The sequence below is a fragment of the Apteryx mantelli genome, chromosome 5, assembly GCF_036417845.1.
Source record: "Apteryx mantelli isolate bAptMan1 chromosome 5, bAptMan1.hap1, whole genome shotgun sequence".
Lineage (NCBI taxonomy): Eukaryota > Metazoa > Chordata > Aves > Apterygiformes > Apterygidae > Apteryx > Apteryx mantelli.
The window spans coordinates 73,673,255-73,685,179 of NC_089982.1; the positions used below are offsets into that span (position 1 = coordinate 73,673,255).

Here is an 11,925-nt window from a genome sequence, read left to right on the forward strand (position 1 = left end):
CAAACAATTAAATATCTTGAACAGATGCTCTTCCACATGTGTCATCAGGGCTGTTTGGGGTATCATCGTCTACTTCTCGGCAAAATTTGTTACCTTGCAAGAATTTTTTCCTGTAAATCTGGATACCATCTGTTGTCTTATTACCACTGTTTTTTTGAACACGTAGGCCAGTAATATTGTCTAGCAGGATGAGATCTGTAATGTTTGCTGAGAGCAGAGTGTCGGTGTTATTAATCAGAAGTCTAATATGTGCAGTTTGGGGGTCATGTTGAACATCCACCTGAAAACAGAAATACTAATATAATAGAGCACTAATAATGGAGCAAAATGGCTCCATTAAGATATGTAACAACAGCAAAATTAGTCTTGGCTACTAATAAAGTTTATTATGTGTATAAGCTTGTTTTCTGGAGTCATTCTGAGTGACCTGCAGACAACATCATACACAGTTTGATCTCAAACTCCTGAGGAGATTTTAATCTTCTATCTGTCAAGTTGTTGCTTGGAGACAAAGTGACAGAAAGACAGTAGTTGAAAATCCAGGATAACAGCTCATGCAGGGCCATAAGTAAGTGAAAACATCTCTGTGATATCTCATACACAGAACTGGATCATAAAGTTATAAAGAGATTCTGGAAAATTCTTAATGTGAAACTTCTGTAGATATTTGTACATAATATGGCCAGGATGGCATATCAGGTCTATAATAATGGCACCGAATTAGCATTTATTTAAATGATGCATGGCTAAAAGTGTGGCTCAGGCCCAATTTTTCTTCCTCCCATCATCCTCTTTTTAAGAAATGTGTACTCTGTATCTGGACCCCAGCAGATATAAATAATAAAGCTGTCCCTACAGAAATGAGTTCTAAAAATATGAATTGTCTAGAGAATAGATTTCAGAAATTGTACCAGCAAAGTTCATGGCAGCCACAGAGTCCAACCTGTGTAGTTAGGATTTTATTACGCACTACTGATCTCTGCATTCCGTAACAATTCAGTATAGAAGCAGATTAAAGTTTTAGTATATTTTATGGATCAATAAGGAATAACGGTTTAGTGAAATTACTAGTGCTTGGCTTGCATTTTCTTATATAGGTGACAATAATTAAAGTACACTTGAATATATCTGATTATATAACTAGTGCAGTTACGCTACACTAAATTTTTCAAACTCATTGCAGCAAGCTCAAGCTCTATTGTATTAAACAAATCTTATGATGGGGGGGAGGGACAATTACCTACTGTACCAGATTCTGCAAATAATTGCCAGCAAGTATAATAATAATCCTAAACAATAGGCATAAACATAGTTGTAAAAAACATTTCCAATTTCATATATTCATATATCATGAATTGGATCCCAACATATATGAGACTTAAAATCACCAAATATTAATAAAGTAATATATTTTGGCCAGATTTTCTCTGTCTCCTGGTTTTGAACCTGTCTGATGCACCCAACATGCATCTCAACCTTTCCTCTGCAGTCACAGAAGTTAGAAACTTGCTTAAAAAACACAAACAAACAGAAAAAAAAAAATCCAAACCACAGGAAAAAAACCCAAGGCCACAAAGCAGAGACCCTGGCCCAATCACTGAAACAAGAAAACACACCGTGAAAGACTCAAGGTTCAAACTGCATGTGTTGTTAATACAGTATTATACTGCATAATAAGCGCGTATGGGCTTGTGCACACAAACAGATAGGTGCCACTGAAAGATGGACCCGAGGAAAGAGTGGAAAATAAAAATCCTTTTCCCCCTTTATTTTCCCATACCTCTCCCTTGCTCTTCAGTGAGATGAAGGCCAAAATGAGGATTTCATGGTCTCTTCTAATCAGACACAAATGTATTTTACATTTAGGGAGAGGGGACATACAGAGTAATTTACATAAATTCCTACAATAAAATAGGCAAAGCAGCATATGCATACCCATAGTAGGTGGCAGAACATGGGAGCATTAGTCCTCTCCTTCCTCTGGTCCCTCTACCCACTCTCAGAGTTCAATACACACTCCCACACGCTGTTCATTCTCCTTCTCCAAACAGTTTTCCATTTTCTCTTCATTTTCCTTCATTTAACAAAATTCTTAATGCAAGGTCTGACCACAGTAACCCTTCAGAGATATCACAGCTGTCTCCTAGTGTAATTTTCCTGAGGTGGCCAAAAAGATCAGGTTTTCTGCATTTCAAATGATATTAAATACAAGTTTTTATCTTCCTTATTTTTGATTGGCAATGAATTTTAAGCAAAATGGCAAAGGGATTGAGAGAATGTGTTTTTCTTGCTGGTAGCACTGGAGAAAGCAGTAGACTGACATCAAGTGGCCGGGAAAGCTTTGGGGTTTGACCTCTCCTGGAAGGAACCTCTACCATATGCAGCTACTGTTGGGATCAGTGGCCACTGGATATCTCCTTTAAATTGCTCCTCCAATTTGCCTGCAGATGTTTTTTCATGCTTTTGGAGCAGATGATTATGCTGCCAACCAACTACAGGAGCAAAACCCTGCGGAAGCACTTGATAATGTTAAGTGTTTATTCCATTTTCTCTCTGCCACTGAAGCACATCGCATGTGTTATCACCCCTGCAACAGGCGTCACTTCAGGTAAATAGGAGAGTAGAATGAAAGAATCCCAGTAAGAGAAAGAACATATCAGGAGAAAAAATGAGAAAGGAATTAGCATGAAAGTGAAAGGAACGGAGGATTTTTGAGAACAAATTTGAACAACTTGAAAAATGAAGAGAGAAAAAAAAAAAGAAGGATGCTCATACCATAGCTGATCTACAACACAAGAATGTTTAGGAGACTGAGAAATGAAACATGGGAACACAGTAGAAGCCAAACAGTAAAATTAAAAGATTTATTCCAACCCTGCTAAAAATTATTGTAATTATGAAGGACTGTCACAGAAATGTTCATAACACACTGCGGAATGAAGCTCTTAAAGGAACACATTTCTAGAAAGAAGGAAAGGACTGGGCTTTCTAGGCACAAGTAAAATTTAAACACCCCAGGTTCAATCAGGGTATTTGTAGGATTTGGTGTATGAAGAAGCCTGTCTTCAAAAAGTAAAGATATGTCATTTCCCTGCTCTGAGGAGTCACTCACGGGTAAGGGGAGGAAAATGTGCAAAATCCTTTTTTTTTTTCATTTAAAACTGCTAAACACTACCATATGGCCAGTCGGTCTCTTAGCGGGAAAGCATCTGTTCAGGAGAATTAGGATTGAAACAAATGGCAAGGTAAGCAAATGAAAATGAAATGGGAACTGCATTTGAAGATGTAAGACAATTCACACACAACTGCATAATTTTTAGCAATTTAAACTGGTAGCACTGCAAGATTATTTTCTGATAATCCTAGCATCTGCAGCAGAGTAACTTTGACCTTGTACAGCAGGATTTCATATTTTTCAATGAGCCTACTGAGGCTGTGCTATGAATAGCAGAAAAAAACAACATGTAACTGTCTCAAACTCTCTAAGAAGCTATGATATTAAAATTTGGAATCTGTACACTGTAAAGCAGAAAATCCTGTGTTACTGCTTCTTATGCCTGAAATGCTCACTAGTCGGTCTCATTAATTACGATATGCAGCCACTTCAATAACAACATTATAGGTAATTAGTGCCATGAAATGCAATGCATACTCATTCCTTTCTCTGTGCAAATGATCTGGTGTAGGTCATAATGTCACCTCTTCTGTACCGGATCCGAAATTCTCTGTCCTCATATGCAGCATTTCAGTGGCTGAATCCAGATTTGACTTAAAGCTGGCTGCACTTTCTCTCTCCCCATGGGACAGTTAAGGTGAAGTAATTAAAAAATTCAGACTTGACTCATCTGTAAAAAGCATATGGGTATGCATATGCTGCTTTGCCTATTTTATTGTAGGAATTTATGTAAATTACTCTGTATGTCCCCTCATCTGTGTAAAAAGCAAGAAAAATGAAAGAAAAAATAACATCTAGCTAAATCTTTTAACCGACTCTAACTGAAGTAAAATTACAATGCAAAGTTTAAAAAACTCCTTACAGCAGGGAGGCCTTTGTCTCTCATAAGAATTTTACACAATTCAAATTAAAACTGTTCTCATAAAACAGTATGCTGTGGCCGAGTCCCAGTGCATAGTCCAAGACTATGTCACACTGGCTCTTTTATGCCTGGCTTTGCGACTGGCCTCTCAAAGACACTGTGGATATCACAGGGCTCAATGCCCCACCCTTTGAACAGAGTCCAGACTTGGCACAGGTAGGATAACCCATGCTTAAGACGGAACAATATCTTATAGGGTGTGTCTCATTCTCTAAAGAAGTTTTTCTCTACCACTACCCAGCCTCCTGTCTCATATCTACAGTTCACTAGGTTTTGCACATTTTTATTTATACAGATTCACACTGAGGTATTTACTCTGATCAAAATGCAAAATCCTCTAAAGCGAAAAGATTTCACTGACTTCATTCAGTTTTGAATCAAATTGCAAACTGTTCCTATTACAGAGGGGTTTAACATCTTAACATCAAAATGGACATTTTCCCAAGTATTCAACATGGGTACAATTCTGTTCCAACTTTTTAAAGGACATTTGAGTACCAATTTCCCATCAAATTAACAAGTGAAATATAAGGAAACTTACCACAGCACATTTCTGAAGGGTTACTCCAAATCCCGAAGACACTGGCATTTTGGACACATCTTCAGGCTGTGGAGGAAGGGGAAAAGTCTACATAGTGTATGAAACCATCATAACTCGCAAACTGCAGCACAAGTTAAATTGTGTGACAATGAAATATGAGAAAGAAATTTACAGTATTAACCACCCACAAATTTAAGAGCTTTTTTATCCCAATTAGTATTTTTCGTTAGTCCAAATTTGTATAAAATATTTATTCCCACATGTAATTACTAGCATCTTAATGGATGTTTTCATCTTTTGGCTATCATAACAAATTACACTGAGACAAAAGTTCATGCACAAAGAGAAAAAGTTCATCAAACAACACAGATGCATTTTATTACTATGCATCTATCAGAATTTACATGACATTCACATAGCTGTATCTGCCAATATAATTATTTGGAAATCTCACAACTAGAAGTTGCTATTGCTGAAGGCACCTCAAGTGAACATAATCACCTGAGACAGAATTAGAAACTATGTACTAATTGGGTAGTAAATTCCCAGCATCCGCTTCTGATATTACTGCTATGAACCGTATAGATATTAAAAGCGGCAAACCATCTTTTACTGACCGGTTGGTGGTTAACGGAAGACTCTCGTTTGAACAAAATCTTCTTTGTCCACGAGGGTATCAGAGCAAACAGGGAATGGCTCCACTGATCGCCCACGGCTGCCGAAGCCAAGAGCAGGTCGCAGGCGTCCCAGGCTGGAGGTACCCACCCTGCCAAAAGCCAAAGCCACACCGCGCGTTAGAGCGAGAGCATCTCGCCCGCGCGCCGGCCCCTGCGGCAGCCTCGAGTCCAGGAGGGGGCTGGCGATAGCTGGTGCTCCACACACAGTGAAAAGCACATTCCCCCTCGTAGCACTAACGTCCCAATAGGCAATGGAGACAGGAGGCTAGGTAGGAAGCAGGGACGTGACGGTGGGGTGACTTGCCCCAGAAAGCCCAGCAGGGCTTGGCACAGAACTGTGCTTCCTAACTAGGAAATTTGCCATTTAAACATAAAGCATATTATGCACAAATTAACAGGTTTCAGCTTTAAATCAACTGTTAATATTTTGAACACAAAGAAAATTTTCAGAAAAGTGTCCATAAATGAAGAACTCTATAACCTGAGCGGCCTGTGTGCTAAGGGTGTTCTGCTTCAAAGATGCAGTCTGCCAATTAACCATTAAACATTGCAATACATATGCAGAATAAAAATACTTCTCAGTGGAGCAAGGGTTTCAGCTGAATTGGAGTGCCATCAAATCAGACACTCCACAATTTAGTAATTAGGAATATTAATGCTACCCTATAATCTGTCTCTCATTTTTTTCCAGGAAAGATTAGGCTGTGATATGACACAAAATTACAAGAACTTTGAAAAAATAATTTGTTATCACTTAACTTCCATCTACTAAAGTAAAAGCACCTACAACACTAATAAAAGGAGCTTAAAATAAAAATCAATAATTCTATACACTAAATTACAATAAAAGTAAAGCTGCTGAATAAAGTGAAAAGAATGTCATTAAAATTTCAAAATGATAGTTGGTTTTCTGTCTTTAAAGAATATATATCTTTCATTCTTTGCATAACAGTTCTCATTTATCACTTATTTTTAAATCCCATATTTTAATCATCAGCAATATATATTCATGTGAACAAAAAATCTCACTGAAAAGCAAGAATTTTTGGCAAATGACATAGTTCTATAAAGTTCTGAATTTTTTAAACCTATTAAATGTTAATGTGATACAGAAAGCTGAATGTACTGACAATCTCATTAATGTGAGAAGTTTCATTTTTTTGAAAAGGCACTGTTTGGCTGGAGAAAACAATATAAAGAAATGTTGTCAGGTGTAAATAGAAGACACATACAGCACATTTTTATATATTTATATAGAATATTCTGTAAAATGCTGGTCTAATATCAATTCTCACCATTTAGACTTGCACCTGAAAAGAAAATTGATGCCTAGAAGAATTGGTACGCATGAATCGCTGGAAAGATTTTTGTTAACATAATGAATGAGATACAGTCCTAGCGCTTAGAGAACCCAGATGGACATCTACACCTTGGGGAGTTTCACTGTCTTTCCATAGAGAGGTCAACTGCAAAACTGGAGTCACAGATGAACACATTGCAGGAATAGCATGCTTTTTATTTGGGAGGGAATGGTTTGTACAGGATAAAACTGTGCATATTCTGGCCAGGAAAAAACTAGCTATTCATGTTTTACAATCAGTTTTAATACACTTCCCTAGGTTTTACCTACATACTTAAAACATTGTTACAGAACGCAACAGACTCAGATTAATTCAGGGACTGTATAATAACAAGAAAAGCTTGGTAAGAATAGTTATATGGGTAATAACAACAACAAATTTCTGCATGCCTTTTCAGTTGGTATTTTTTCAAGGTAGTCATGCATGCCATACTGCAGTTTTAATACTACATAAGCGAAAGGCCAAGACACTCAGCTATATCAGGATGGCACCAACACTGAACTGTAAGTGCAGTGCTGGGATCAGAAGCTTACAAACCTTCTAGCTACCAGCCTGAGCCCACTTGGCCCATGGGACCCTCCAAGAGGGCAAGTATAACATATGGCACTGCTTTATTTCCTACACATCACTCTCTAGTGCTACGTGAGATGCCCTGCTGAATCCCACCGGGCCTCCAGCTGCTGCTACAGTAAGGCACAGGCCTCCCAGTGGTCCTGCACTACCTGCCTGCCCCACCTCAAGTGACTCTAAACCTGTGTTTGGACAACAGAATCAAGCATAGTCCTCAGTTTTGTACGGACATATCCAAAGTCTGAAGATTCATTTTATATTTACTGTGCTTCTTAGATATTAATGCAATTGCCACCCCATTTTTATGAACAAAGGTGGAGCACCAGCTCTCCTTTTCATTTTCTTGTCAGACTAGAGAAGATGCACTTTGTTTTATAGTAAACAGAAACCTTAACTGAAGACATGGAGCTTCTTCTTAAAGCTTCCTAGGATCAAAAGTCAATATGGCAAAATGCCTGGGTTTGCTGGGCAGCTACAGCCTTAAAAATGCTTCTTCTTTAGCAGACCATTTCCTTCTTGTGCATTTTGGATGAGAGAGGTCAGCCCAGAAGAGGGTAATTGCTTCGTGAACTTTCTTTTGTTCTTGTGCCCTGCATAGATCTTTATCACCATACCCATCTGCACTTTTCTCATGGCAGCAATTCCTGATACTCCCCTCCAGAGAGTATCAAGTCCCCAGTAACCAATTTAATTGATTGATCATGTTTGCTTCTCAATAAATCTCTTCATTATTAATTACACAGACAACTCTGTTTTCAGGTTGTGCTTTGTCATCACTCACAATCCTGAGATAATGTGGCCAGCTCCCAGCATACATTTCCAGCCATGTTATTTGGCCACTCCATCACGGGTAATTAGAGGTTGGGGATTTTGCAGGTTCTTGACATTATGTTAAGCAGCCTGAACACCGTTGATGATTACAAGGACACTTCCGCAAATCCACTTGTATCTTCCCAGCACTCAGTGAAAGGTTTTGCTCAAACAGATACCATCAGCATGATGCATGTCCATACAGCAACATTGTGCCACCCCCTTGCTCCAGACTCTTTCTCATCTTTCACAATAACTTTTAACAACACACAGTCAGGCTGTTTTCTAATGCCCTGGTTTCCCTTGCCAGTAAGGCAGTGCTTTCCTATCTCATTATTTTTTGTACCATCAACTGTCAGTTAAATAAAATAAATCTTTCCTGATCCACACATAGTTAACTGTCACCCGACAGTTATTATTCACATCATTCCAGCTGTCTTACAAGAAGGTAACTGCTTGTCCATGTAACTTTTTGCGTACTCTTAACTTGAAGACAACAGTAACTGTATTTATCATCATTTATTTATCTTCTGCCTCTTTTCAGACAAGGTCCTAGATAGATTGTAGATAGCTGATCATTGCTTGAAAAGCTGAATGCTCAATAACTGAGAAAGGATGTTATAGGCATAAACCATTCCACAGTTTTCAAGTCTATCTTTGATTTCTATTATGAAAATGGTTTTGTTAGAAATAGATTCACCTGAGGTCGGAAAATACTAATAATTGACTGTTGAGGCCTTTCACTAACAAGCATCGAGCTTTCTTTTTGATACCCTGTTGCTTGGAAATAAGAGCACACCATTGTCAGTGCTTCTTCAGAGGTGCATCCTAGTTCTCTCATGGATTCTGCAGTCTCTTTATTCATTCCACTCTCTTTTCCTCCTACAGTTTCAATCTTTGCCATTTTTGTGGCTGTTTTCAAAAAAGCCATTATTTGAGCTGCATGTTCCTCACTGCCATCAATATCTAAACTGAAATTATTCCTACCCCTTTTCAAAACTGCAACTTTGCTAAGCAGAGGAACAGTTTCAGCCATACACACTGCCAAACTGTCCAGCCCAAACAACAGCCACCTCTCAGCCAGGCTTGCCAGGCTACTACTGGGACCTCCCAGAACACAGTGCCTCAGGCCAAAACATTTCCCAACAAGCAAAGTAGAAGAGCAGGAGGCTCAGTCTGGGGCTGTTCTACCTGAGGCTGTCAAAGAAAATAGTTCAACAAAGACAGGCAATAATTTCACTGTCTGTTTGAGATTTGAGACTATATATCTATCTTTAGATGAGATTTTGTTTTGTTTTCCTTAATAACAGAAATTAAATAGTCCACATTTTTCAATCTATTATCAAGTTGTTAAATACTTTATCATACTTTCATTAGCACATTACTAAAATATTTTCCAGTGATTTAATCCTCCATAAACCCAATATAAACACATATACCAGAACCCTGTCTTAAACTGCATATTCCTAGATAATCACCAGCGGTGGTTTGTCAACTTTATATTGAATTATAAAACAAAAATGAGAAAATGAGTGTTAATATAGCTGAAAGAGTTGGAAGATAGGTGCAACATTTTACCGCTGAGGTTACAACTGCATTCATTCAGTCCCACATACGTGCAACGCCACAACATGAAGTGACAGATGCACAACTGACCAGAAAAGTCTCTGCTATTCAGTGGTGTTCAATTTTATTCGCTATCCACCCCCAGGCAATCATTTGCCAACTCCACTGCTTTGTGCACTGCTGCTTGGGCTGGTGAACTATTGCTCTTTTGGACCTTCAGCAGCCATATTGGTGGCACATGCCATACTCTTCTGAAGGAGAAGTCTGACACCCCCAGCTCTCCCCAAGTTTGCTTGCTGCCTGGGGTGTGCAAATATAGAGAGGATCCAATGTGGTACACAGTGCACCTACCACATGGAGCTTGGGGTCATGGTGGGTCTGTGTCTGGAAGGTCGGGTATCTAAGAAAGAAACTGTCATCTGTTTACAGTTGCCATAACGTCCTTTGATAAGAAGTTAGTTTTGAGTAACAACAGGGACCTTCAGTGTTAAAGCACAAGCCTTCACCACTTGACTAAAAGGGTCCTGAACATGGTACTGGCACAGATTGCTATCCATGGACTACCATTAGAAGGGTGGGTATAACACCCAAGATCTACAGTGCCTTACTTGTTCTTGATACAAGTTGAGATGAAGGCAATTATTTGGCACAACAATTAAATAGGATGATATGAAATTAAATAGTCCTGTAATAAGCTGGCAGCAAAGAATCCAATATGCCCTTAGGGCTCCCATTCCCTTACAACACATCCCATCCTGTCAATATACAGTAGGAAAGCAAAGACTAACAAGTTTGTGAAATGCCAAGTTCAGTATTAAAAACTAGTTCACATTGGGGGGAAAAAAAAGCAATTTAACAAAGACAGTCATTCTAATTCTTAGCTCTCCTCCCAAGCACTGCATATTTCAAATCCCAAATCTGCAGCCTGATTTATTTTACCCTTGAATTCCAAATCTGCAAAGCTTTGAGTTATTTTGGCTTATTCTAGTGGGGAAGAAAAGGGTTAAACATACTGGTTTACTGTATTTTTGTTATTGTTGTTTTGAATTAATTCCCTGCCCAGAAAACCATCCAGGATACAAGATCCAGTTTAAAGTCCTTTCAGTTACATACAACAATGAACAGGCAAAGGTAGCAATTTACTGTATTTCAATTTTGAATGTTGCCATTAGCTTTTCTTGTTACAGAGTTAAAGAAACTATGGGAATCGATGAGACAAAACAAATCTACTTTCCAGGCCATGCTTTGAATAAGTCAGAGCAAAGACTTGAACATAACTCTCTCAAATTCACTGTGTTCCCCAATCACTGGGCAATTCTGTCTCATCTTCTCCAGAAACTACTCAAAAAAAAACCAACAAAAAAAAAAACTTTCCAACAAAAGCCCTAAAACTGGTGTGCTGTCACAAAGTTTCTATCTGCTGCCTTTTCAGTGCCGAATGTTTTATCCAGAAGTTTCAATCTCACTGCTTTCTTTGAGAGTTTCTTAAATAAGAAATAAGTATGCTAACATCTTGATCAAGCAAACCACTGAATACTTAGTTTTAAATATGTTAAAAAATCTTGTTTATCAGAGTGGGACAATTCTCGGGCATAAAATCAAGCAATTCAAATTCAATGCTTTGTAGCAGCCCTTCCTGCAACATCTATATTTAAGTCCTAACAAAATGGAAGAGTTTCAACCAATGACTACCATAAAAAGATAAAATGTGTCAAAATTCTCCAATCACCCCACTTTCTCTAGTGCCAGAAGGTTCTTCTGAACTACAAAACTGCATGCATTTCCTTTCTCAATGGATGGTACATTAATAATTTGCAATCAATCAGAAAGAAAGATGCAAGCAGCAAATATTACACTGAATAAACACAGGAAAAAAACAAGGAAGCTAAGCAAATCTGAATTATTTGCTTTCATATTTAAATTAATAAACTCATTTCTGAATTAGCCATGGCATAGGGCAAAGAAATTAGAGGCATCTCACTAGATGACCGTTTCAGACCATGTAATTTCTTGGCAAATTCATCTTATGAAAGTCATCTCCTGGGGAACTGCAGCCTCAGCCACTGGGGTTTCTATTTCAGACACTACATTGGCCCATCAATGTACTGTAGGAGGATGCCATAACCTTTCGGTGTATTCATCTCCACTACACTCTGGTGAGGTAACACACTATTTATTATCCCCATGTAAAAAATGAAGTCTAGAGACACAGAGAAACTAAGTGATTTGTTCAAATATACACAGAGAGTCTGGCAGTCAGCTCTCAGACACAGCTCTTCCAAGCTATAAGTGACTCATATAAG

The 11,925-nt window shown here is 38.3% G+C and overlaps 1 protein-coding gene across 1 annotated transcript in view; it reads right to left on the reverse strand.

The window, feature by feature from the left end:
• EVC2 (EvC ciliary complex subunit 2) overlaps positions 1 to 8,091 on the reverse strand; it is a 78,415-nt gene extending 70,324 nt beyond the window's left edge. The window contains exons 1-4 of the mRNA XM_067297254.1: positions 8,028 to 8,091; positions 5,256 to 5,404; positions 4,639 to 4,704; positions 94 to 280 (exon numbers count right to left, since the gene is read on the reverse strand). Coding sequence (XP_067153355.1) covers positions 94 to 280; positions 4,639 to 4,704; positions 5,256 to 5,404; positions 8,028 to 8,091 — 466 coding nt within the window. The remainder of the gene's footprint in view (positions 1 to 93; positions 281 to 4,638; positions 4,705 to 5,255; positions 5,405 to 8,027) is intronic.
• Between the last annotated feature and the right edge of the window lie 3,834 nt (positions 8,092 to 11,925).